The 27,771-nt window shown below is 49.1% G+C and overlaps 1 protein-coding gene across 1 annotated transcript in view; it reads right to left on the bottom strand.

The window, feature by feature from the left end:
- The window catches only part of RUSC2 (RUN and SH3 domain containing 2), a 50,299-nt gene continuing 22,528 nt past the window's right edge, over window positions 1-27,771 (bottom strand). Inside the window, exons 3-15 of the mRNA XM_062512670.1 lie at window positions 14,325-16,400; window positions 11,288-12,073; window positions 10,607-10,807; window positions 9,285-9,428; window positions 8,316-8,392; window positions 6,109-6,283; window positions 5,322-5,427; window positions 4,218-4,264; window positions 2,744-2,998; window positions 2,345-2,686; window positions 2,026-2,248; window positions 1,250-1,423; window positions 1-935 (exon numbers count right to left, since the gene is read on the bottom strand). Of these exons, the coding sequence (XP_062368654.1) occupies window positions 755-935; window positions 1,250-1,423; window positions 2,026-2,248; window positions 2,345-2,686; window positions 2,744-2,998; window positions 4,218-4,264; window positions 5,322-5,427; window positions 6,109-6,283; window positions 8,316-8,392; window positions 9,285-9,428; window positions 10,607-10,807; window positions 11,288-12,073; window positions 14,325-16,293 (4,680 nt within the window). The 5' untranslated portion in view covers window positions 16,294-16,400 and the 3' untranslated portion in view covers window positions 1-754. The remainder of the gene's footprint in view (window positions 936-1,249; window positions 1,424-2,025; window positions 2,249-2,344; window positions 2,687-2,743; window positions 2,999-4,217; window positions 4,265-5,321; window positions 5,428-6,108; window positions 6,284-8,315; window positions 8,393-9,284; window positions 9,429-10,606; window positions 10,808-11,287; window positions 12,074-14,324; window positions 16,401-27,771) is intronic.

The following is a 27,771-nucleotide window of genomic DNA, read 5'->3' on the forward strand; positions in this document are numbered from 1 at the left end:
CCTACATAACACTGAACAACCCCGTGCCTTCCTCACAACCCCGCACACCCTTTTGCTCCACACTCACACACGTACCCCGTCCCCCTGCCCTGGCTGTGGCCACGCACAGCCCCAGCCCTGCAGTGTGGCACTGCCAGGCCACTTGTCCCAGTACAGCCCACCAGGAACCACCACAGCACACCAGGACAGGGATACTCCAGCGTGGGGGAGCCGACCTGGCAGTGCCCCAGTAAACACAACAAATCAGCCCAGCCTCACAGGGACCCTGCCAACGCAGGGTGCTCCCACCCCTGAGGCTGAGGGTGCCGGGGATGCTGGAGGCTGCAGACTGCACTGCCACCCCCAGGGAGGGGACAGCCAGCATCCTGCACCATCCTGCATCCAAGAGCTGGGCAGCGGGGCAGTGCTGCCCTGGCAGGGACTGCTTGGGTTCCTGGAAGGTACAAGTCCATGGCCTGTGGGTGCTGGAGACAGTGTGGGGTGGAAGGGGGGGTCAGGTGGTCCCTGGTGTGGCTGCATGCATGGTGATGCCTGGCAATACAAGGTGCAGCTCACAGAAAAGCCCAGGGGGCTAAGTTGGCCTTTGGCAGCTGCACAAGGAGGAGCAAGAAGGAACCACCTTATGGTTACTGTATTCTGTAATGGCAGGAAAGGTAAGAAACTAGCAAGAAGCTGTGTTTGTTCCTCTAGCAGGGTAGGCTACCCCAGAGGAGCCTCAGCAGCCCAGGAAACTGTGCTTGGCCTCCTAAATATGTCAATAGTCCTCATCCTCGGGGTGGGTGACATACATGATGGGCACCAGTCCCTTGTTGGAGCCAAGGCTGCACTGCAGCCAGTCACCATCCACTTTGGAGATGACCTGCAGAATATCCCCTTTGTTGAAGCTCAGTTGTCCTGCCTCAGTGGCAATGTGATGGCAAAGAGCTTTCACCTCACTGCAGGCAGAAGAAAAGTAGGGTTAGCCCACCTCAGACACTCATCCCACTGAGGGACCACCACAGTCCCAGAGGGGAGAGGAAAATACCCCCTGCTTCCCTCCTCAGCTGGGCTCCCAGCTGCCCCCCAGCTCCCCATCACCTGCAGATTGCAGAGCTGTGGTCAAGGGATGCACAGGCTGCATCACTGCCCCAAACCATCCTCTGGTCCATGACTGTGAAAGGGGCCAGGCAAACTGCAACAGGTAGAGCTGTGCCACCCTCAACCCAACACATTCCAGCACCTGCAGGATTGTCCACTTGGTGTCACTCACCAGGCAGGGTGAGGAGACATCCCCCTGGCTGGTCGTGCCACAGCAGGTGCCTCAGGTGGTTCAGGATGGGGAGGGTCTGGCTCCGGGGCTGCTTCACGCCACATGCTGGCCCCAACAGTCTGGGCCACCAGCTGGAACACAGACTTGTCCAAGCTCAGCCAGCCAGAGGGCAACCTGGAAGAAGGAGACAGAAGCAGTCTGTGGCAGAAAAGTGCACACGGGGAAACAGAGCAGCTGCTCTCATGGCAAGGCCACACCTTAGAGGTTTGGCTTCATGCACAAAGGGCACTGCTACGCAGTGGCCCAGGTCTCCAGGCGGGGAGGGCTTGGATACAGCACCACAGCCTGGTCTGGGAAGGACATTCCCATGGGTCATTTTCAGGAGTAGTATGAGTGTATAGAGGGAGAGGCAGTGCAGGGAGGTCTCAGCTACTGGGGGCAACTTCATGCCTCCCCCACACCTGTTTTAAGCAACAGGGATGGCTCCGTGTTCTGTTCTCAACATGTGGTTTTGGGAGGGGTGAGGTGATGATGGGGCTTGTAGCAGGGTTTAGAAGCCAAGGCAGTGGTAGAGCTCAGACAGAAGAGTCTATGAGACAGACTGAGCAAGGATATGGGAGGAATTAAGGCAGGCTGGCAGGACTGAGCATGACTCCAGCCCCTTGATGTACCACCATGGTCTACCCCAGCAGTCAGTTCTGGGCCTGACTTCTACCTGTACTGCCACACTCCAGGTTAACCAGCCCTCCTCAGCCCCAAACCATCCCTGCCCTTACCTGTTTGGCTGCTTGGACTCTTTTTGTACCTTCCTGGACCCAAACAAGTGTCCCCACTTGATGGGCTGGCTGCCCTGTGATGCACTGGTGCTGTTGTCCTCTTGGGGGGATGCTGCTGCTCCCACTCTTTGCTGAGCCTCCTTCTCCTTGCTGCGCTTTAGCTCTGTAAGCACAGAGTCTGGGGGGCTGCCCATCCAAAAGGGCCAGCTCCATTCCTTCACTTCTTCGCCAGCCACTACCTGCTGGGGCTTTTCCAAGGGCTCTTCCATGGCTTCAGGACTTGGCTTGCTGGCTGCCTTGGGCCTCTCCTCCAAGGTGCCCTCAGCAATGGGACAAGCCTCTGCACCCTCCACCACCCCTTCTCGGGGAGGTGGTGCCTTGTGGGTCTGCACTGACCTGGGTGCAGGATTCAAAGCAGCTGCCTTCTTCTCAGAGCGGATGAACTTGGAGCCTTCAGTTGAACTCTCGATGTAAATCTGAGAGGTCTGCATGAGCTGGTACCACCAGCCTGCCTGCTTGTCCTTCTTCCCTTCCCAGGTGCTCTCTCTTGTCTTGTTCTGCTCTTCCTCCCTGTCACCTTCTCCGCAGGAGGCCCCCACCCCTTTGACCCTCTTCTCACTCACAGCTTGCTGTGGGCTGTGCCCTGGTGAGATGTCACCATCTCTGGCATCCCCTTGGCATGTTTCAGGGGCAGTGCTGCAGCCGTCAGGATCCTCACTGCTGCCCCGGGTCCGCATCAGCTGCAGGGTGGAGTGCACGGAAAGCAGCAGATCCTGCTTCACACGCAGCAGCTCCTTTTGCTGCTGCTGCTCTTTGCCCATCTGCATGAGGTGGTGCTCAAAGAGGAGGTCTAGGTTGAAGGGCAGCAGGGAGAGAGGCTGGAGCAGGAGCAGGAGCTCCTCAAAAAGAGGCTGGCACACACTGTGAGACAGGCACAAGAAGCCCACTGGCTGGTAATGTGCCAGGATGATGTCTGTAGGAAAACAGACGTTGATTAGAAGGAACACTCTTGCCCCCATTGCCAAGTCACCATGAAGCTGCTGAAGCTATGAGGAAAGAAAGGACATGGACACCAGTTTTTGGTCACAGTGGGAGGCTCAGGCCTGGGTCAAGGAGCACCAGATGCTCTGTGACCTCTCAGCAAACTGGCCCAGACAGAGCTTTCCAGTTGTACCTGCAGGACTTGCCTGACAGACTATAAACCTAGATGACCTCTGCCACCAAATGTCACAGAAGTAGGATAGGAATAAAAAACACCAAAGCATTGGCACATGTGAAAATCCTATCTTTCAACTTCTGGAGATGAACAAGGAGCTGCAGATATGGCCAGTACCAGACCCCTGCAGATAGAGGTATCAGGCACAGCTGAATACAATCTTTCCAGGAACCTGTACTGTGAGTCTTAGCAGGGAAATTATTAGCATTTCTAAGTCTGCCACTAATTGTTCACTTGATTTGACCACATCTGCACTACCCCACTGTCCTGCTTTATTGTCAGGTCTCACTAACAGAGAGAGAGCTGGGAATGGGATTTGTGGCCCAAGCCAGCAAGATAACATATCTACACCACAGACAGGACTTGCACCTTACCTCCAACCCTTCCACTTAGCTCTCATCACCCTGACACCCTCAGCTTTGGTTCACACTTCCAGCTCTTAGTGACAGCTTGGAATAGGTGGTTCTCTTCTGCTTCAGAAAGCCAGGATAAGCATAGACCATGTTCTGATCTGTTCTGTTCTGTTCTATTCTATTATATTCTGCTATAAAACAGGTCAGGTATTCCTTTCCATTTCTTCCTATTGTCCGTGCCCAAAAAGTATCACGTAAGTGTGAACACCTCCAGGCATACAAAACTCTCAGGCACTGGGCAGGGAACACAGAAATTTGGGCAAGCTTAGAACTGATCTCTTGCAGATAGATTGAGGGATCTGTAATAATAGATGGGGTACCAGCTGCAAGTGGGAAGGAGAATGGAAGTCCAGATTCAGGTGGAAGGAGCTGCATGGTGCTTGGACTTCCACCTGGGATTTCCCTGCTACATTGAGACTGTGTACAGCTTAGTCCTTCACCTCAGGGCAGAGAAGAGCAGCCCACACTGAGAGAGCAACAAGAGAAACACACTTCCATCTCATGCTCTTTTTGCGTGCAGTTTGGCTCCCACTGCAGCCCACACACAGCCTTTGGGCTCTTACCTTCATGGTTGTAAAGGTGGTTGAACCAGAACTCCAAGGACCGGATACTGCAGGAATGGAAAATTAGCAGGGTAAGAAAGAAACAGTGAAAATCTCTTCACCCCATTCATCCTTGCTGTTCTGCTACAAGAAGCATGGCTGGAAAAGGGCATGTACATGAAAAAGCATGAGCTTGTAAACCTCAGGGAAAGGACAGTGGCTCTGCCTCATCAGCATGCCCTGATCACAGACACCCATCCTGTCACCAAACATCAAGCACAGATTTACCTGTGCAGCTGTAACCCTGAACAACCATGTCTGCAGCAGAATTCCTCACTGTTCTGCTCCTGTGTCCTCAACAGAGCTTTGTTTTGCTGAGGAGAGGCTGCTGTGGAAGAGGCAAATTATCTGCAAAACTAAGAGCAGTGCTGGTGCCTCAGCCCAAAATATGCCAGTATCCTGTGCCAATGGGGCAGAGCTGGATCACCCTGTGTGCAAAGCAGAGCAGGGCAGAGCTTGTCCTGCCTGGAGCAGTTCTACAGCATCTGGAGATCTTGGGAACTCTGTTTCCACTGCCAGAGCTCTTCCTGACTACCTGAGAGGAGCAGGGAAACACCATCCTAGCAGTGCTTATCCCTTCACCAACAAAAACATACCACTGCCTTCCTCTGCTAAACACAGCAGTGTGGACACTCCTTATCCATACCAGAAGGGCCAGTCTGGAGTCCAGGACCAGGGCAATTTCTCCTTCAGACCCTCATACCTTGGGATCCACTGCAGCTTCAGGAAACAGTGGTTTAAAGAGAAATTTCTAGGAGTAATTAATGCCTATATTATGTCTAACCTCACATGAAACTGGACAGACAGAGTTTTCTCACCTCATGTTCTGTGGCTAAAACAGACTGACCCTGTTCTTCAGTTGCTACAGCCACTCATTCTCAGTCCTGACCTTGAAGGAGTTCCCTGAGTCTTACAGCTTCTTCCTTCCCTTGCCTACTTCTGGGCAAGGCTCCCCACATTCTTAAGCTTTTTTTCATGGTCAGCTGTGCCTGCCTGCAGTCAAGGACCAAAAGCTGCTGCCAGCCCTGGACAGGGACAAACAGCCACCCCTGGGATCCTGCTTACTTGAGGAGGCCGAAGATGAATGCATTGAACCTCATGGTATGGTTGGTGAGCTCTGTGTACTGGCTGATCTTGCTGTAGAGGCTGTGCAGGAGCTTTGTAGAAGGACCTATGGAGAGAAGCAAATTGCTGAGATTATTATTGAATTGGTGAGAAAAGCTAAAGCTGCCCACAGGATGGAGCATCAAGGCAAGACAGATGCTGCCTGGGTGTCCATGTCTGTGTGCATTGCCCCTCCACCACACCAGTGTGAGCTTACTCCATACCAGCACTTAGAGTACACATGGGAGATGGGCTGTGATCCATCCCAGAGCACCACTCCAAAATTCTGGGACAGTTTCATTACCACAAGGACCTGCCTCCCACACTTCAGTGACAATCACAGCCATTGGCTTAAAATCAGCATGTAAAGAGAATATTGTGGTGTGTGCTTATAATTTGGGGTGTCTGCAATCACAGAGATAAACACAGAGCTGAAGATTTGCCATAATCAGGCTATGAGGCTTCTCAGTATGATGCAGAAACCAATGTGGAATTAATTCTGTTGGGGGTTCTTTCTCTCTTTTTTTATTGGTTTGGCCTGTCACAGGAGAATTTGTAAATATCAGGGAAATGACAAGAAATACTTGGGCAGAATAGCATAGTGTCTCTCCCTTCTTGCAAGAGATGGCCAATGTGCACCCTGTTCCATGCAGGAAAACAGGTGTTTTGCACTCCCATCCTCAGAGCCAACCTTCCCCAGCACCTCACGACCACAAGTACCACAGGCACTGCTGCACAACATCCATACCTAGCTGGGTGGATGCCTCCACCACACTCCAGGGGATGTTCCTCCTCTGGCCAATGATCATGTCCAGGACGTAAGCCTTGAGCCCGTCACTCAGAATGTCCCGGACTGCAGGGCACAGGTATTTCAGGATGAGATGCCCCACATTGGGGCTCACAGAGCTGTTCCCAAGTTTGGCCTAATGGACAACAGGCAACAGGGAGACTGCTGGTGAGTGTTTTCAAGGTACAGAAGCATGTAAACAGTTCAGCCCCACTTGCCTACTATAGACACCCAGCAAGCAACATCCAAGCTGAGCAGCTCATTGAACATGCAGGGTCTTTGCTTTCACTCCTGATGCTTCATACACCAGTTTTGGATTGCTCTCTGCAAGCTCTTCCCCAGGCTGGGAAGAGGCAGTAACATGAAAAAATAATATCCTAGCTTGGGAAGAGGATATCCCAATTAGAAAGGATGCCTGGTTCTCCAAAAAGGGAAAACAAGACTCTCCTGAGGAAGAAAAGAGTTGGGGATATTCCTGCTGCTGTAGATTTTTTTTGTGGCTAATTTAGGAGCAGGAAGCACCAAGCCAAATAGAACTACCAGCACTGAGGGGTTATGGAACACTTAACTCAGTGAACATGTCAAGTTCTACTTCCTAGGGATTATTACAAATAAAAGATGAGGGCAAAATTGATGGCCAGAGCTCACAGTGAGATGAAGAGGAGGCATGTAAGAGCCCAGCACCAGCAGAGCAGGGACACATTCTTCTGCTTACAGTCATTGAGCTGCCAAGGGGTCTATCCAAATGGGTCAGGCAATGGTGTTTAGAGCACAGATTTTACCAGCTGAGCTGGAATTATACTGACCAGTTGGCACTGGTTCACAAAAGCCTGAACTGAAACTGAACTTTGCTCAGGAATAATCCTGTCAGATCCACTGAGCACGGCAGCAGCAGGGATGGATGCTGCCTTTTGACAGGTGAATGCTCAGCCCCTGGCACACTGATATATAAAGAAACCTGAGGCTAAAACCACAGCATGGTCTGATAAGCAAAGTAATGGGAGAACGTTGCAATTATTCCCCAAACCTATACTGCAAGAACTGGAAATTCACAGTGAAGCCCTAAAAAGCCATGTGAATCTCAACAGCTCCAGTTATGCTGCACAGCAATCTCTGAATCAGCAACAGCCATAATTAGGGGAAAATTACACTGGGCTCTGAGATAAGATTGAATGGTTTTAGAATCTGTCCCAGTCAGGTTTCTCCTTGGGGATGGCATGCCAGGGGAGTTTTCATGTCCAAAGAGTGTCACACTGCTGCCCAGAGTCGCCTGCTGAGGCTGAGCATTCAGCACTGAGGGGAGGCACCACAAATGTGCTGGATGTCACAGGATTGTGAACAATGCCTGATGCAAACAGAAGCAAAACTGCTCTGTTTCTGTGTTATTCCAGAAATGGGGGATGACAGAGCACAGGCCAAAGACAGTCAGTCCCAGGTCAACCTAGATGAACTTCTGTGTTATTCCAGAAATGGGAAATGAGGGGAGCACAGACCTAAGGCAGCCAGCCCCTTAGATGTACTCTAAATACTCTAATGTATTAATGGTAAGGCATTTGGTAAGACCAAATGCCCCAGAGGGGTGAAGTTTGATGCACCTTTTTATCATTACTAAGCTCTGTGAGATACTGAGGGATGGGGAACATTGTACTGTGCCCTGGCACCACTGCCAGGCCAGAGTCATGGGATATGTGGAGGAGGGAGACACAACTCTCCACTGTGTGAGAAAGAAGAGCTGGTGTGCTGCATCAGAGCAGAAGGGCAGCTGGACTGGTGTTCTTTCTTATAAAGAGCTGTTAAGTTCATAAGAAAGAGTTAAGCCAGAAAAAAACACATGTAACACTTGCCCTTTATATTTTCACAGCCTACAACTACTTCCAACTCAGAGACTAAGCTGGACAGTATTCCTGTGTATTTAGTAAACATCAATGAATTTCCCTTCCCTGTGTTTTTCTGATCTTCCTTTAAATACATGTACTTACTGCATCATGCAGCAGAACTGTCACAGATTTACTCTCTGCTGCATGGTGTTCCATCACCTTTGTTTGATTTGTCCTTGTTACTCCTGCCTTTGTTAGATAACCTGTAGTTTTTGACTGGAAGAGAATGGAGAGGCAACTTCGTTCTGTACTCTTGGAGCCACTCAGAATGGACTTGGATGCATGACATACCTTCACCCCTGGATCCCTGCTGGTTCCAAAGTGAGCCACAATCAGGTCAACAGCAGTGTTGATAGCCTTCACCAGACCTAGAGGAAAACAACAGGTCAAAAAGCTGCCTGAGGAGCTGCTGAGGACAGATTGACAAAACAGTCCATGAAATAATCAGCCAGGGCACTGCAAGCCTATGTCTACACACAAGCCCTCTCTGTCAAGAAAACATGTAGACTCTCCTAAATCCTCACCAAAACTCTCCCTGCTGGTTCCAGCACTCACCTATCAGCCTGCCAGCAGGACAACCTGTCAATACTTCCAAGGGACAGAGACCTTCACCTCCATACCCCATGCCCTGAGGCAGCAGAAATGCGACCCAAGGCAATGTGTCTTTTGCTACCTTGATGCCACAGGGTGTCAAGAAGCCTTGCATTTGGTAGGCTCTGTCACGACTTTCAGTAACAAGCCCATGGTGTGCAATCTGCCATCTGCACCAGGCTAGCGTGAGAAAAGAACAGAAACAGAAGGGAAAGCTGCCACATGGTAATCATGAGCACATAGCTGGCAAAGACATGGGAACTTTCTTGCACATCCCTTGCCTTTGAGATGATAACAGCTGTCAAATCCTGCCACCCTGCCTGTAGCATGGATCCCACCATAGCCACTTCTTGTCCTGCTCTGGAGTCCTTTCTCCCACTTTTTTTATATAATTGATACAATTTTATATTACTTATGTAGGGCTGAACACACTTTTTACCTAAATTGCAAAATCTCAGGTGAGCACATCTGCAATGTCACACAGATATACACGGGTCTGCCTTTGCATATAGAGCCTGGGGTGGCAGCATGCCCTGCCTTAGGGTCACACTCTTGTGCCTTTCTGTTCTCTTTGCCCATTCTTGTGCACCTAAGATCCTTTCTAATCATATTTCCTGGGGCAAGCAGCTCAAGCACACTGCATGGTCCACCAGAGATGCATGGACTCACCCTTCTTCTGCAGCAAGTCGATGGAGATGGACTCTGTATTGCCATCTGGGGAGAGGCAGAACTCAGCAGGTGGTTTCTCTGCTAGCGAGAAGTAGTCAGGGAAAAAGTCATTGTAGGTAAGCTGGAGTTGCCTCATAGACTGTCCTGCAGGGAGAAGACAGAGGGAACAAGGATCAGCCTCAATCCTGCACACCAAAGCCTCTTCCATGCTGTTTGCTTTTCCCAGAAGCAATCTGCACCAGCAGCAGTCTTCATGCCAGCCTGTCTTCAGCAAGGCTACGGGCTTGCTGCTACCCCAGCAGTGGTTTGCAATGTGTGCCAGTAAAATTGATCCCCATGGCCTACTCAATATCCACCTCCAGCTTGACTGGGGGCCCATGGGCTCTGGAAAATACTGTGGGAGGTTCACTCTCATGGGCTGGGGCTAAGGGAAACCTTGCTGCTCCAGACTGCCCATGCTGCTGCAAACAGGGTCTGAAGTCAGCACAGAGAAATGCATTATTTGTCACACACAGGCATCCACAGACAAGAAACTGCATGTTTGCTGCCTCTTCTCTGGGATGGCTTCTGTTTTCAAGGGGTGACATCCATAGGAGATGTCTCATGTGCTTGGATTCCATCTGTTTGACTGTGTCCTATGCATTTTCCCTTGAAGAAAGATAGAGAAACTGTTTGGGTTGGTGGAGTGAGGTCTAAGGCTTTGAGGCATTCCCTCCATGGCTTGAGGCTAGCCTGTAGAATGCTCTTCCTCCCACAAACAGACCAGACTGCTCTCCCTACAGGAGTCTCAGAGGCTCAGTCAAAAGCAGCCTGCCCCTGTCAGCGCTTCCTGCCAGGACAAGGAAGACTGTAAGAAGGACAGAGTCCTGTGAAAGTCTTTAGTGTTGTCAACTGCCTCATGAAATCTACAGCTCAGCACCCAGTACATTGTCTGGGCTGGGACAGAAGGTCAGGCACCATGGGGAACAGACCTGATATCTCCAAGGGGCCCAGCTCCTGTGTGAGACAAACTACAAGCTATCCAAGGTCCAGGAGCACTTACTGAGATCTAAGTGGGCTCTTGGGCCATTCAGTTTGCCCTTCAACCCAGCCCACATCTGGACCCGACTGCTCTCACCTCATGGAGAAGGAAAGCTCCACAAAGATCTGAACCAGTGAAGCAATGTTCACCTTCCTCTTGGACCCTCCAGCCCCACTGTGAACAGATGTATCATCCCTCCTGTGAGCAGTGATGAATTCAAGCTTTACCTGAGCCTCAAGGAAACTGAGCCCGAGTCCCCAGGTGACCTCCCAAGACCCCCCTGCAGAAAGGTGGTGCGCACCGTTCAGCTTGCAGTGGAAATGGCTGGTGCTGAGAGCGCCAGGGAACTCAAAGACGGGGTTGCCCCGGTTCAGCCGAGGCTCTTGCTGCCTTCTGTCCAGGCTGCCCGCTAAGCTGGGCAGCCCTGAAACACGGTCCAGACCCAGGGGGTTCCTCCGCCTGTACTCCCTCCACTTCAGTGCTTGGGGGGAGAGGTGGTTCGCTGGGAGTGAGCACCAGACAGGATGATGAGAGCCCACAGGAGGATGCAGAACGGAAATGGGTAGGGAGAGGAAGAGAAAGATGGAAGACAGAGAAAGAAAGACAGCATATTACTCAGGGGTCCAGCAGCATTTCAGGCATTAGCACATGCATATGGAAACAGGTGAAAGTCACTGCCTGGCAAAGCAGGGCAGGAGCTTGGGTACCCTTGTGGCTGCAGGCACAGAGGGAGCAGGTCTGGAGTGCAAGCACCTGACATGGGGTACTGTAAGATAAGCAGCTCACACTGCCCTCTCTGGAGACACAGTGTAGGAGTTGGGGCTGGAGGGACATGCTCCTACTGTAGGTTCTCCTGCAGCATCCAGATGCAATTTTACCCTGGTCTGTAGCTATAGGAAATGGTGGTACTATAGGGAGCAGCCATAGCTACAGGGAGCTGTAGATGCTCCAGACTAGCAGGTCCTAGAGGATGGGTACCTACCATTGACAGGTCGTATTCCCATGCTGCTCAGGGGACCAGAGCTGCTGGTCTCACTGCCACTTCTCCAGTGTGAATCTGCATGGCCTCCTACTCTGCTCATGGACATGGCACCCACCGAGAGGGGCGGGAGGGACCCACTGTGGAGTCGGTACTCGGAGAGTGGTGGGCTTGGCTCCAGCTGAGCCTCCTTCTTGGGAATCAGCTTGGGGTTCTCCTTTTGCCTCAGGGTGTCAGCTTTGGTGGCTTTGGAGGGCTGCACGGCACTGACAGCCGGGGACGACCTTGTGGGAAGCAGGTTAGCAGAGATGGGGCAGGACCTGCTTCTGGGGGGCTGGCAGTCTTCAGCTCTCTCTGCAGTGGGTGAGGAAGAGGAGTCCACGCTTTGGAAGAAAGGCACGTTGCATCGCACAGGGGAGTAACTGCCCAGCGGGGATGGACGGGTTGTTTCAGGGCCGAGCTTCTTGACGCCCCCATCGCCGCGTGAAGCAGCTCCGTCTGCTGAGCGCTGGGTCACGAGCGTGCCATGGCCTTGGCTCCCCGCCACTGCCACCTGCTCTGCCGAGGTGGCCAAGGCTGAGGACTGGGAACTGGAGATCTGCTGGCTGGCAGACCGGTTGCTGGACAAGCTGTAGAGCTGGGAAAGGCTGGAGGCAAAATGGCTGTGCAGGGCACGTGCCCTGGGTGGCTTGCTGAAATGGTGCTGAAAAACAAAGGGCTGGATGGGCAGAGTCGTGGGACGCTGGTCCTTGCTGTAGCGTACCACAGGTTTGCTGTCTGTGCCACCACCTTCAGGGGGAGAAAGGGGAAGAAAGTGTGAGGACGGGCAGTGCAACTATCATCCTCAGGCAAGCAGGATACAGGCAAAAGGGAACGTGCTCTCTGTTGCAGGAGGAAGAAGATGAGCTAGAGGTCAGTTACAGAGTGGTTCAAGTCTGAACTGGTTACATGCATCAAGAGGTGGTAAGATAAATGGTAAGTGGCCCCAAGAGCAGAGTTTCCAGCTGTCTGGAAGATTAGAGTACTGTATCTTGTGTGTCCTGGTAGGATCATCAGCCTTATATCCTTTCTCAATCTCTTGTCCTCTGGACTGTACAAAGCCATGGGGTCAGGTGCCTGCCCTTGAACTGCCTCTGCCCAAGCAGTACCACGAAGTCAAGGTGGTACGGTCAGATTTCTCATCCCAAATGACTGACCCCTCCACAAGCACTGCAGACTTGCACAGCCCAGCACAAGCATTACATGCAATAGCACTGCAGCTCTGCATCCCATATCACAATATACTGGTGCTGTTGCAAAGGGTGCCGGCTTCCCTTTCTCCCTTTCTCCCTTTCTCCCTTTCCCCCTTTCTCCCTTTCTCCCTTTCTCCCTTTCTCCCTCCCTCCCTCCCTCTTCTTTTCCCTGTCACTGTCCCCACTTTGGAACAGAGCTTCCTTTATCCCGCTCCCCTGCCTCTACCAGACCTGAACAGATATTCCCTGGAAAGTGCCAGTCTGCTCCAGCGTATGATGTACTAGGATATCCTGAGGGAGTGTGGTGGGCTGATCTACATGCGTGCATGCCTCCAGCTCCTGATGGGGACACAAATATCCTGAGGGACACATCTCAAGTGTGACACACTGTGCATTCAGTGCAAAACACACGGAACACTGGGTGCATAGGTGGGACTGACGGAGATCCCTTATTAAGCCTGGTGTTACCCACTGCCTGCAGGCTGTTTCAGACCTTTCTCCCTGTAGCCAGCTTTTATCAGGGCTTGCTTTCCCTCTAGCCCCTCTCAGAGCCTCTAGGCTTGCAGGCTGCTCTGGGCTGGATCAAGGCAGATGCACCTCCACCTCCAATTGCAGGCAGAAGCTTCAGCACAGACCTGATGCCTGCAGTGCTGTCACAGTGCAGAAGGAGGGACCCTATCAGGGTGGTGGGCAGCAACTGCTGGGATATATTACCCTGAAAGCTCCTGTCTGCCCCCTCCTCCCTAAGCAAGACCTGCTCTTTTCAAGCCCTCCCTCTGAAGCTAAGGGGGCTCCTGCCATGCTGCCCTCTCCCTGCAGGCCCTCACTGCCTTCCAACACCAACCAAGCTTGCATTCAAGGCTCAATGAACAAACAGGACAATAACGAAAAAGTATTGCTCCAAAATCTCTCCCACCCTTGCCACAGCAATAAACCACATGTTCTTACCTTCTGCCAGAAATTTTCAGAACATTAAGCGAAGACAGTCTATTAAGGCATCACATTTTTTTTACATAATAGGGGCTATTTACTTCAGTGGTTAGAAGCATTTTAGAAGGACTTTTACCTGTTTTACTCCTCCAAAGTAAGTGTCACACAGCTTCCTCATGAGGACAAGTGACAGCAATATCAAGGTGGAAAACAACTCACATATTACAGGCTTCCCTACAGAGATAACTGTGACAGTGGCTCTCCCTGGAAACCTTTGCTGCAATTCACAGCACTGTGGAGGACATTACCAGGATATTCCAGCAGAGCTATACAGATTAGACTCAGCAGGACTCACACTGTTAAGTCCTAGCAGAATCTGTGTGAGCTTCCTGGACCTGCATGGAAAGAAGACTGCTGGCTATGCCTCTTCCCTTTCCACCTCTGCCCCATATAACTCCAAAGAAGAAAGGCTATGTGACTATGACTCTGCTGAGCATCTTCAAATCTCTGTCTTAGGAGCTAAGGGCAGGTGATTCTCATGGACAAGCCCAGTAAATACTCTGGAAGGGATACAACCCTTCAAGCTGCATGGACTCTCTCAGTATTAATGCCGTGTCCTGGCTAATATGAGATGAGATGTTTGAACAAAACCTTGGGAGGCTTTAGAAATACAAGGGTAAGACACTTGCACTGATATGAGACTGAAAGGCTTTTGTGACAAACCACAGCAAGGTTTTGTCCCAGGGACCGGCAGACCAGGAACCAAACTGCCCCGGCACTGGTCTCTTATCACCGTGCGTGTTTCCCAGCTGTTCCCCTTATATCCCAATGAGCTGCTTTCCTTTTACTTCTCCCTTCTACCTAGTTTGGCTCCTTACCGTCTGCTTGAGCTCTAACATCTTTTTGTCTGTGGCCACTGGCAGAGCCACTCGAGAAGCTGGCATCTGCCTCCGTCAGCAGGGAGAGAGAGGCTTGCTCACCTGCCCCATGCCCACTGGGGACCTTCTCACTGGTGATCGAGTCCTTGGTGGAACACAAAGCCTGGCTGTCCCCAAAAGCATGATTCAAACAGAAGCCCTCGCAGCTCCGGTTCAGGCCATGGATGAAGGGCATGGGTGGAAGACTCTGGCTGCGCCGAGCTCTTTCTTCAAGGAAGGCTGGGCAATCCCGCTGAGTCTCAGGGATAGGAGAGAACTCCAGGGAAGAATCACCACTAGAGCGGAGTGGTGGGGAGGTGCCGTTCTTTTTCCGTCCTTTAGCCAGTTCAGCGAATGATGTCACCCTCTTGGGGGGAGAGCTCTGAATGGGAATTGCTGGACTTTCACTCAGCTTGACTGGACAGCTCACCATGCGCTCCAAGGAGCCCAGCCTGCTGCCAGGACTCCTGTCCAGGTTCTGATCATAGCTCCTGGAGCGCTGCCGGCTTGTGTTGAGGTTCGGTGGTGACACATTGACATAGACCTGACCCTCAATCATGTTCTGGCTGGATTCTCCCTTTGGCTCCTCCTCACTGCACTCTACATTGCCTTCTTCTTGTCTCAGGTCAGGCCTTCTGAACAGATAGTACTCTGTGGGCTGGGCTGGGCTACCCTTGGTCTGGTCTTCTGAGCAGCTAGTTATGGAAGATCCCGCAGGGCTGGGGGATGACTGGGAAGACAAGTCACATGTGACTAACTTATAGTAATTCTGAGTAGCCACAACAAGCCGTGCTTGGCTCTGGAAGCAAGCAGTGAGGTCTGAGCTCTCTGATGTGCAAGGCTCACAGTGGAGGTGGTAGGAGTTGCAGTTAGCATCAAGGACAGGTGAGGAGGAGTGTTGACACCCACACACCTTCCCTGAATTTTCTGGGTTATGCGACTCGCAAGACATCTTGGATTCAGTGGGTGATGAATGTAAGTCCAGGTAAAAAGCTCCTGTGTCTGAGTGGCTGCAGAAGGAAGAGTCACAGGACAGGTTAGCTGAATTCAGGTTGGATTGAGACTGACCATTCATTTTGTTGTAGAGAGCACTGAAGTTCACCAGGACCCCATCAGAACTGTTGCAAGAAGAGTCACTGATGTAGCCCATCTGTTGGTCAATCACTTCAGACTGACTTGATGAACTGTAGCAGCGACAGTGCTGGATCTCTGAGCTGGAACAACTGCATGTCCTGTGCAGGGCATCCTGATTCCTCAGTGGTTCACCTGTGTTCTGGTTCCACTCTTGGTCACCACTGTCAAAGGAGAAGCTGGAGGAGCTGCCACGATGGCAGCTGCATTCATCCAGTTCCATGTGCTCCGAGGCCTGGTGGCACCTGTTTGCATTGTTCCTCTTCTGGATGTCATCACTGCTGAGTTTGTCCTCCTGCCCATCCACCACACCAGACCGGCTGGCCATGTTCCAGGATTTCACAATGTGGTTGGAGTCATGGAGGTGGAAAGGGGGCAAGGCCAGATCCTGCAGATTGAAGGGAGGTTTGCCATCGACGAGTGAGTTGTGAAGGTGGAAAGATTTTTGACCCAAGTCATCCCCAAAAATACTGAGGTCTTCACCCTCACTCAGCAGGAAAGGGTTGTGTCGCTTACTCACACTAGGGACAATCAGATCCCTTGCTTTTCTTTCTTTGTTGTCTGAGGCCTCAGCTGAGGTTTCAGAGGTCTGGAGAAAGCTGCTGTACACCAAGGAGTCAGTCTGTGACAGATCTCTGTCTGGAAGGGCAGAGGTCCTTGTAATGCTGAGCTCTGGCTGGCAGAAGGGGTTGGTCCTTTTGCTCATGGAGCAGCACTGTCTATCAGGGACCTGGCAGTGCACCAGGGGAATGTGATGGACAATCAGCGTCTCACCAGTCAGCTTGGGTGGACTATCCATGGTGAGGAATACTCTTCAGGGCATCAGTGAAGCTGGTACCACCCATGAACAGGAAGCACTGCACATGAGAGGCAGGGAGGACACTTCTCATGAGGGAATTCAGATACCTACAGAGAGAGAAAATCACAAAGGGAGTCACCTCTCGGGATAGGCAGTGACTATTTAAAACATCCTTGGTTTGACAGAAGATTTCATTTTCCTTGTCAGCACCAATACCTGAGCATGAGGTCCTTCCAGGCAACAAAACATCATGATGTAAAACAAACACATCACTCTCCATGCAGGCTCCTGGGACAACACTTGTGATTCCACCTGACCCCTCCCAAAGTTATCTGAAGAGAGTAACTGGTTTCAGTCAGGTGGCCAAAGGGCTGCATAGGATTTGGGCCAAACAAGGACCTCACTGCAGATGGCACTGTGTGCTCACAGGAAAACAGTCTGAAGTGAAGCACTGCATGCTGGTGAGAGCAGTCTATCTTCTCACACTGGATAGAATGTTTTTGCTTCCTTTTAGATACATTGAACTTTCCTTCAAGAACCAAAGACTGCAAGGTCTTGCAAGAGACACACAAACACATCCAGGAAGAGACTGGAAAGCAGGAGCAAACTGGAGCAGAAAAGCAGCAACAGTCATTCCTCTCCAAAAACCAGGAGACCCCATGAGGCCCTGAGCCTGTTTAATGGCGCCAGGCGAACATGCCAAAGAATGCAACTACTTATGTACACAAGGGTCTCTCCAGTGCAAAGGAGTGGATGGCTTCAGTGGAGCCATGGGGAGCCACGGGCATTGGTCAAATAGGTCCCATACAGCACACTGGCTTTTGCTGAGCTTTTGCTGATGGTGAAACCTCAGCTCAAACTGGTGCCTACTGTGGTCTGGGAGGGGATCGAATCTCTCTGCCATATTATCTGTGGCATTTACCTGCTTATTACCTGCTGCATTTCACAACAGTGCGACTGCCACAGTCCTAGGAGCCATACAACAAGGCACTGCACAGGCAGGGCACTAAGAGCCCCACTCTTCCTGTGTTGAATAAATAGCAGGTTCTTATAGAGCCAGAAGAGTAACAAAATGGTTTGGGCTGAAGGGATCTTAAAGAACATCTTTTGCCAACCCTCCTTCCCTGGGCAGGGACACCTTCCCTAGGACCAGGTTGCTCAAAGCTTCATCCAACCTGGCCTTGAGCACTCCCAGGGATGAGGCATCCACAATTTCTCTGAGTAATCCAGTGCCCTTCCACCTTCACAGTAAAGAATTTCTTCCTAATATCTGATCTAAAAATGACATCTTTCAGTTTCTTCTGAAACTGAAAACTGAAACTGAAACCCCTTCTCCCATCACTCTCTGCTTGTGTCGAAAGTGTCTCTTCATCTTTCTTGTAGTTTTCACCAGCATTTGACATGGGAGAGCAAAGGACAAACCCATTTCTCCCTCTTCACCTAAACCAGAGGCCCAGCCTACAAGCACCTCCAGCACAAGTCTGGAGGGGGTTTTCTTCTTGTATTCCCTTCTACAGATCAGATAATCCAACGCAGACGTGTATGGGCAGGCAGCTAAGGCAGCAAGGAGAGGGAGAAACCGCAAAAGACAACAGTGATCCAGGATGAGTCTGAGTGATTAAAAAATTGCCTAATGCTCTCACAGATCTACCACTTCTTCTGAAAACCTTGGCCCAAGCACCCTTGGTCAGCATTACACATCCCATAACTCATCCAGGCATCCTCAGTGATCACTGCACCCTGAAAATTCCATCCTGGGATCCTGCTCTGGACTCCAGGGCCCCCACCACTGACCTTTAGACTCCAGAAAGCGGTATTCACAGTGGCTTTTGCCAACCTTACCCCAGCATTTGTGACTGTGGGGTGATAATGGATATGGAGCAGACTTGCAAAGGCACATGGGAGAACAGGAAGGGAAAGTGAGAAATGTGGGTTAAATGAAGTTAGAACAAGAGCGTGAGCAATTAGACAGCTACACAGAAACATCAGGAACTTCACTTCTTTCAGCCTCAATATGTAAGAATAGCAATTAGAAGATGATAAAAATGATCAAAAGAAGTACTTTCCTCCCACGCTCAGCAGTGCTTCTCACAGACACAGGATGATGCTGGCAGGAATAAAAATACAAAGATGGAAACAGCTAATGTTTGCAGTAAACACCCAATAATGAAAAAGTTAATGCTAACACCAGTGTCAGAGAACAGATAGGCCTTCTGGTAGATGGTCCAGAGACTTACTGGGACAGTCATCTACACGTCTGTTTCTCCTGGGATGTTTCATTCAGGTTTAGGCTCTGAGGAAGAGAGATCCCCTAGAGCACTTGGAGCAGGTGGTGGACATCCAACCAGGCTATTGATTATGCAATCCTATACTCTCCCTCAACTGTAGTCCTCCTGAAACCTCTATGAGCCTTTACACCCCTTTCAATGACTCCTCTGTTTTACAAGCCTTTGGCTTCTTTCGCACAGCTGCTGCCACAGAGGCTGATCTCTCCTCAGCCCAGATCCTGGGGGGCAGATTTTCATCAAGAATTCCTAAGATCCCATTGTTCCAAAGCCACTGTGGGTAACAGCAGCTCCTGACCCTGAGCCTAGAGCACACATACACACATACACACTTGCTGGAGTGGTGTACGTGCCCCAGTTTAAACTTTGTGAACCACTGATGGCACAGCAGAAGCTCTGATTTTATCTGAGTTTATTTCTATTGAACTCAGCAGAAGTCTTCCTGTCTTCCCATCCCCACCTCACAAGCATTCTGGGTAAAAAGCTGGCCCTCCAGTGCCTATCTGCTCCTGCAGCCCTCCTCGTCTTTGTTACTGCTCTTATATCTGACTAATGCTCAGATCACATCTCTCCACCAGGCTTTGCTGTATTTCAAGCACTGCCACAATGCAAACACCTGAAAAGCATCATTTTGAGGATACAGACAATGATGGCAGCACACTTCACTGATGAAGTACCAGGTCTCTGCTGCCTCTGGGAAATGGCTGTTTGGAGCAGGCTCTTGGCACCAGCACCCATCTGCCGAGCAGCACACAATTCACGTCAGCACAGAAGCTGCTGTGGGAGGACGAGCCTTGCACAGACACACTTTGACATTTGATGGAAAAATGTCAGAGCTGACACGCAGCCATTTCCCATCTGTCTCTCTGGTACTCTGGCTGCAACATGCAGCTCTGCCCAGCTCTCTGGCTCCAGCAGCAGCACAGGCTTCCCAGCTGGGCTGTGATTCACTGGTCACCAGAGATGCTGCAGCAGACAATGACCATCCTGCCTGCACACATGACCTGCTCCCAGCACCAGGCTCGGAGGTGCTGGATCACAGGTGACATGCAGACAGCTCCTGCCAGGAGACATGCTGATGGCTTCCCTAGGGACAGGCATAGCATTTTGTGCTGTAGCTACTACTTTTCTCTCCCTTACAACCTCTCCTGGCCTCCTCTGGACTTAGGGGTCCAGGGATGTTGACAATGGCACTGCCAGTACAAGAATTATTCAGTTCCCAACATCAGAGCATCCTCCCTGGCTGACCCTTAGCTGACCCTTTCTTATTCTGGAAGACTGTAGAAGTATCCTTCCTCTTCCTACTTGGGGTCTGCTATGCTGGGATTGATATTGGGAAATACAATGCAGCAAGCAGACCAGTTTCAGATTTTGCTGGTTTTGGTCAGCTCTTCATAAAGCCGTCATTCCCCTTTTGAAACAGGAAATTTACAGAAGTTGACAGGCAGTTCATACCTGAGTATTTTTTGCCGAATCAGTTCATTCTTCTTACCCTTGTGCTGAATCCTGCTCAATGCTACACACACAAGAGCAAACACAGCATCCAGCATCGATTCCTGCCTAGAACAGCATGTAATGGCACTGCAAGGCAGGGAGGCATGCAGGGAGCACCACGGCTATAGACACGCCTGTACATCAGCCATTTTATTCTCAAATGTCAGAATTTTTGCCTTCTCTATACTGACACCCTCTGCTGCAACATGGCAGCATGGTTTGTTTGTTTGTTTGTAAACATTTGTTTGTTTGTAAACAACATGGGTTGTTTACTCAGGGAGCTCCTTCTTGAGGTGCTAAGGGTTACCCAGAGAAGGTGAGGGCCACACTGCGGATGCTTCATTCTGAACAGGATAACACAGAGCAGGAAGAATGGCTTTTTGTGAGATACCTTTGGTATGGAATTGCTCATGAATTACTGTACCCCTATGAAAATAAATATACACAACAAAAATTCCTTAGCTGAAGCAAAACTCTAGGTAAAAAGCAGGTGAGTGCTGAGCAACAAAGGATGGTTCAGCACTGATCTGAGAGCCACCTATCAGGTCCTGTCTGAGCTGTAGAGAGGAGACAGCATGCTGCAGGTAATAGCAGCATGCAGAATCCTTTGGGCTCCGTACTCTTTTAAGACCTCGCTGACCACTACACAGAGGCCCTCAAATCCCTCTCCTGTCATACCTCAAAGACTGAGGACACTTTGCTAATTCAAAGATGGCCAGTGCAGCTTCATGGCTCCTCAGCCTCAGGTACCAACTCCTGACTCTGCAACACTACTGAGAAGATGCAGAAGCCACCAGACCTGGCTGCAACTGCCTCCAAGGGCTGATGAGTTATGTGTGGTGGCTGCACACCTCCAGGCATACTTTGGTATTTGTTATGGCTCCAGCTATGATTTTGGAGCTCTAGAGCTGAATCCTTAATACCCCACTCTGCTCAGGGCTGTCCCCTGCACACACATGGGGCAACAGGGGTCAGCACACAGTAACACAGGCTTCCTCATAAAATGTAATGCACTGGAGGAGGCATGCAGAGATAGGAGAGATAAATGTGATTTTAATGAAAAAAGACTGGACATAGAGCACAGAGGATAAGGAAGCAGGCACAACATCATCAGAACTGTCAGCTGGAGGCAATGCTGGCTTTTTTGGAGGATGGCTTTTCTGAGCAGACTATTGTTTTTACAAACCTCAGTCACTTCATCTATGAAATAGAGTGTCCAAAGAAATCTTTAACTGTGAGGGTTATTGCTGACTCCTTGTGTATGGCCATCGTTTCAATGCCATCATCACCTTCCTCAGACAGACCACAATTAATCATGTCATTCAAGGGTGAAATATGCAAAAACAGGGTTAAAAGCTAGGCATTCAGTTTCATAGAAGCAGAAAAAATTATTTTGTATTAGAGCTGCTTGTTCAATGAGGGTTGTTACATGTGAACCCCTGACTCCTACAGTGCATTTGCACTGACGTGCCTGAAGAAACCACACAGCCCTACAAAACAAGCACCGTGAGAAATGCTGCAAAAAGCAACAGTTTGTGTGATCCTGCAGACAAAGGCACAATACAGACATCTCCTCTTTGTTCCACAGGGAGAGATATTTTCAGTTTTACTCCAGGCAAATGGGCTGGGAGATTAATCCAAACTGAAAGCCACCCTTCAGAGTGTGTGGGGGATCTCAGGGCTCACTGTATCCAGCACCAATAATGCAGTTCATCCCTGCCCCAGCTCTGTCACTTCAAAAGATGCCAGAAAGCACTGGATGGTTTTAAACAAAAGTTTATTAGGAAAATTTCAGAAAACTGGAGGGCATTCAGGGAGCAGCATCAGATAAGAGGATGAGTGGTTCAGGCTAAGTGGCCTGGGGATGGGTCTGAACTATGGGAATGTGTAAGCAGAGGGTAGAGGTGAGGAAGCCTGTAAGCTGTTCCAGAATGAGTCTAGTTAGTGTTTGGACACCCGTTTCTTTTTTGCCAACTAATAAATCTCTGTCAAATTCATACCTTCATTAAATGCTTTATTAAATCATTCAGTGTGTTTTATGAAGAAAAAATGTGTAATAGGAAATGCTAATTGTTTGACTCATCCTGAACTTCCAGCTCTTCCTCCCTGCCTCAGGGGACAGGGAGCATAGTCAGGGTGGTCTGCATGCTCCCAGGGTGAATATTGAAAGGGAGCTGCAAAAGAATAGAAAGACTAAATACTTCCTAAACTCTGCCTCTGCTGATTTCTCTTGCAGTGCTCTGCAGTCATTCCTGAAAAGACCACTTCCCTTTTTTCTTTCCACAAAGCCTTACCTTGGCCAGGGCTTTTTCTAGTGGTTTCCAGGACAGCCTGACTAAGCCCATGATTAATGTATCATTACATCCCAGAACTATATAGGATTATGAAGTGCTCCAAATGGAAACCACAGCATTTGATGGTCAGTCACAGCCCTTGTACTGCCGGCAGAAAGGAACTGCATGGGCCAGGGGTTACCAGCACACACAAAACTAAGCAATGGGTGTAGTGTGTGTATTCCTGATGATGACATAAGCAGCATGAGGCAGGTACTGCCTCCCAGCCAGAGGACAAGAAACCCCAGCTGCTCTGTGCATTGAAAGTTACAAAAGACATCAGGAATAGCTCAAGCAGCAGATCTATACCAGCTAACACAGGAGCAGGACAGTGACCAAACCAGTTTCTTCCATTTCTGTGCTCCCTTGCTCTGTGACTCATCATCTGGCATGTGGCACTAGGCAAGAGCCATTTACAGGCCATGACTCAGAGCATCCACTGAGGTGCTCTGGGATGGAATCTGCTCCTCCTCCTCTTCCCTGCCCCAGCCCCCAGCACATATGCTCCTAATTACTTTATGCAAATCCTCAGAGAAGAAAAAGATTGATGTTTCTAGCTGTTCATATCACACAGAAATTGCTGCTGAATTAAACTGCAGACACAGTAAATCCTTTCTTATCACAGACACTCCAGTAGCAGCAGCAGAAGCAGCAGGAAGGACTATGCTTGTATAGCATCCTTTTGCCTGAGCACTCTGAATGCTTCCTGAAGATCTTACAATAGCAGAAATCACACAATTTCATTCTGAAGCGCAGAGCTGCCTGGGTGATGAAGCCTGGGTTTTGCAAGGTCACCAGAGCACTGAAGTACCCATGCTGAAAGAAAGAAAGCCCTATAAGCATAAGAAATTTCTGGGCACACTCAGTATTTGAAGATGCCAAGACTGCCCCTCCCTAACTGCACAGCTTTGGTCAGGGCTTAGTGATCCTGACCTAATGGGTGGCTTCCCTGTCCATGGCAAGGGGGTTGGAACTAGATGATCTTTAAGGTCCCTTCCAACCCAAGCGATTTTATGCTTCTATGATCTGTGCCAAGCAGGGCTGTTTGTGTCATCAGTGTGCTCCTTCTATTGACCTGCCCAACTGAGGACCCCATGAACCAGCAGCTGCAGCTGAGTGGTGATGAAATCATCAGCTGTGGGTGAATTTGAGCCAAAGCCATCAGAAATCTGGACTGAAGGTTTTCCCACCACCTGCTATGCCTGGGAGCTATAAGCTCAAAACTCTTCATCACAAGAGCCAAAGGGAGCAGGGAATGGAGTGTTTGGCTGAGGGAATCAGGCATCAAACTCAGCTCAGATTCATGAATCAAGGCCAACTCTCTGACCTTTGCCTGCACAGGGTGGTAAAACTGTTCCCTACGTCTGTCATAGGGCTACATGCAATGGGGAATGGGGAGCTGCTCTTATTCAGGTGTCCATTGCATGGGTGAAGGCTCCTGAGATGACATCAAGTGGAGAGGACATGATATTCTAAACAGCACTGGAGATTTCTGGGCTTGCTGGGGATTTGTAGCATCCTTACAAACAGAATCACAGAATCATAGAATATGCTGAATTGGAATGGACCCATCAGGATTATCAAGTCCAACTCCTTGCCCTGCATAGAGCAACCCAAGAATGAAACCACTGCAGGGAGAAAAAGCTTGAAAGTAGAAAATTTAGTGAGGAGGAAAAACAGTTGTTTTCACTCAAGATGACCTGGCAGCTGGGGGATGCTAAGAATATTCAGTGTGGGAAAGTTCATGTTTTATGTTTGCTTTCTTGCTTTTTCTGTATGTCTTGAGAAATGGAATTTCTGTAGAAGTGAACAGAATGCTGTCAATGACTTAAACCTTGTTCTTCACAGGCTTGGGCCTCCCCACTGGGAGAAAGAGAGGTAAGAAGCTTGGAGGTTATAGAAAGCAGAGTTGTGAAGCAGTGCACATGGACCAGGCCTTTTGAGATGTCAGAGGATGGACCCACATGCTTTTGGTCCCTGCTAAGGTGGGATAAGCTTAGCAGGGTATGTGTCCCATGCATCTGTTTTTGAAACCTTCCAGCCAGCGAGGTGATGGGATAAATCTACTCTTTGCACTTCAGCTGTGGATTGTGGTCACCTTGGTTACTTACATCTGTATCAGTGCACACAACCCTGCACCACCCTTTGGAAAGATCACTCAAAGAGAAGTGACAAATCACTTGCCGTGGATTTTCTTCCCTAAACCTCACTGGAATCTGGCTTCGGGCAGTACAGCGCTGGCCAGATCATGGCAAAGCAGATGACCTACTTATCCAAAGCTTATGGGAGGATAATTTCAGGAGCAGTCTTCATCTGCATGAAAAAAAGCACACAAGGCCAGCTCTACCTCAAGTAGTCTTATATCCTCTACCACCTTCATGACTTGGGGAAAAAAGACAAGCTAAGTCCTAAAATGGACAAAGAAAGTCTGTCTTCACTGTGAACAAGATCTTGCTGCAGTATAGCTCAGCACATCCATGCAGACTCCAGCCACTCTGTGGCTGCATATCTTCTCTACTGCTTCCTTTATGTGCAGATTAAAACTGGCATTGCACTTCTGTCCAGATGATGCATTGCAGGAATCACAGCTACAAAATAATCCCTGCAAGAACAAAAACTCTCCCTGCAAGACAAAAGCATTGGTGACCACTTGAAAAAAACCTGACAAATAAGGAACTCAGCCTTAAGGTAACTCAGTAAAAACAGACTGTAAAATTATGTTTACAGTCTCTTCAGCCCAGAGTGCCACATACATAGGAATCACTCACTGTCAAGTAAAAAGCAAAAATTTCTGGGATGGCGGGTTACCGACGTGCAACCTCATGCAGCACAACAGCAGAAACAGAACAGACAGCAAAAGTGGCTACAGGAGAGTCAAGTAAAACCACAGCCAGGCCAAGCTCTTGAAATAACAAAATACCATCCCACAAGCCACTGTAAATAAAGTAGCTAGTGATGTCAAAAAGCACTAGTAGGATTATTTCAGACTGGAACGCAGCAGTGCTGCAATGATTTGCTATCACATCCCAGCGAACAGGAGAAGCATTGCAGCTATGGCATTACCTAGGAGTGATGGACACTGGATCTGCCAGGCAGCCTGAATGCCTGCATCTGCAAAGCTGAATTAAATGATGCAGTCCTACATGGAATTTAATGCACACTGCATGCAAACAAATCAGGAGCACCAAAACCAGGCACAAACAGAACACATCCCAGCAGCAGCCTGATTTTACTCCATGTTCCTCTTCCACACTGCACATCTAAATGGTTCATCAACCAGCAGCTGTAACCAACAGCTGACTCCTGCTAAGGCTGCAGGAGACTTTAACCCTTCCTAGCCCTAGGCTGTTCTACCAAGAGCAGAAGAAACGCCTGGATACACAGGAAGATATTTTCTGTCTCCAACGCAGGAATACACAGTGATCTGGAAGCTGGCAACTCCCTGATTTGGGGATGATAGCATTGTACAAATCAAAAAAAAAGCTGAGTAGCCCAACAAAAGCAGCATCTGAGGAGTTAATACATTAAATTTATCCTGCCTTCTGAAGGACATTAAGACCACATATTATCTATTCTATTCTATTCTATTCTATTCTATTCTATTCTATTCTATTCTATTCACATGAATATATATAATAATACATAGAAATACATTATATACATAATATATTATACATGGACATTTGATACATGGATAATGTATGGATATATGATAATAACACTGATATCCAAATGCTTTTAGACCATAGGCTGGATTTTACAATCCCTTGAAGGCAGCTGGAGGAAAAGATCATTTGGCACTCATATTTAAAAATAGAAATTACCTGATTACTTTTAAGATTGTGCATTTCTTGACCCTTTTTTTGGTCAGGTACCTGAACAAACAGGTTTTCTGCCATAATGTCTGAATCTCATTTCAGCAGAGCTCAGTGTGGGTAAAAATAAAGAAGGCAGAATGATTCCTGGAATGATGAGACAAGAAGTGTCTGATGTAGGAACCCCAGGGCCATCATGAGACTACCGAGCCACAAGCAGCCTCCTCCATTTGAGAACAATTTACATTGCAGAGCAGGTTTCATAACCTGCCCACAGAAATTTAGGAGACTATACAATCATCCCTGAGCATCTCTTCTGTTTTTTGGAATTCTTGCAAATTTTTAGAGCTTGTAACTTCCTGAACCAGATTACTTCCACACCAGATTACACACCACACTAGTAGTTATCTGTCAGTACTTTTGAACATAGGGATATTTAACTTCACCACTTCTCCTTGGGTTAGGGCAAGGAGAGGATCATATTTTCTCCTCCATTTGCCAAACTTCAGTGCCAAGATTTTTATTCTGCTCAAGTACAAGAGTATTCCCAGATCCTTGGTCCGATTACCAACCTCTTTTCAAGTGTCCTCCTGATGTGTGGGTGGGTTTGTTTGTTCACATGGCTGTCAGCAAGGCAGAATTCAAGAGGATCTGGATGAAACCACAGCATCAGTTTATATAACAGAATATTTTCCATGCAGCAGAACTAACAAAAGGCAAGCCAGAATCTTAATAAAATACTTATGAAGCAGACCAGGCACTTCTAATGATTACACATACTTTCCTTCTGAGAGGGAAACATATCCCTTGTAGGGGCTGGCAACCCAAACCAAACTCAGTTTGTAAAGCTGTATTCAGGACAGTTTATTTTAGGATATCACTCCACAGGACAGCTCATGTGCTAATTAGGCTTGGAATGACTGGGCTCAACAGAGCATTAAGGGTAAACTAAATCTGATCACCCTGGATTAACCGAGGTCTTCTGCTGATGATATTGGACCACACAGACCTATTGACTAGGGAAAAAAAGACAGCAAACAGGGATGATCCTTGACTCTGTACTGGGAGAGCAGTCAGAGTCCCAGGAGACCCAACAAGTCTACTGAAAGGATGGCCAAGTTAGATGGGGCTTTGAACAACCTGGTCTAGTGTAAAGTGTCCCTGCCCATGCAGGGGCGTGCAATGAGATGGGAACTTCAGGGTCCTTTCCAATTCCAAACTATCCTATGATTATGTGAGAAGTCTGTTTTTAATTACTTCAAGGGTGTTTGAGAGAACTAAGGAAATGCCTTAAGACTCACAAACCTTTGCAGACAGGACACATTCATATTTGAACATCTTTCTTGAAGCTGTTGCATCCTTTCTGAACCACCAGTCTCAGAGAAGACATGCAGCTGAGACAAACATTTGCCTGCATTTAAGCCCTTGCACTGAGATGGGCCTTAACAAAACCACAAGGTTTTAAAACTCTGCAACTTCTGAACATGTACTATAAATACACTTGGTAATCTTATTCACAAGAATGCCAAGCCATTTGGGAATACTGCTGGG

This window comes from Cinclus cinclus, chromosome Z (assembly GCF_963662255.1).
Source record: "Cinclus cinclus chromosome Z, bCinCin1.1, whole genome shotgun sequence".
Taxonomy (NCBI): domain Eukaryota; kingdom Metazoa; phylum Chordata; class Aves; order Passeriformes; family Cinclidae; genus Cinclus; species Cinclus cinclus.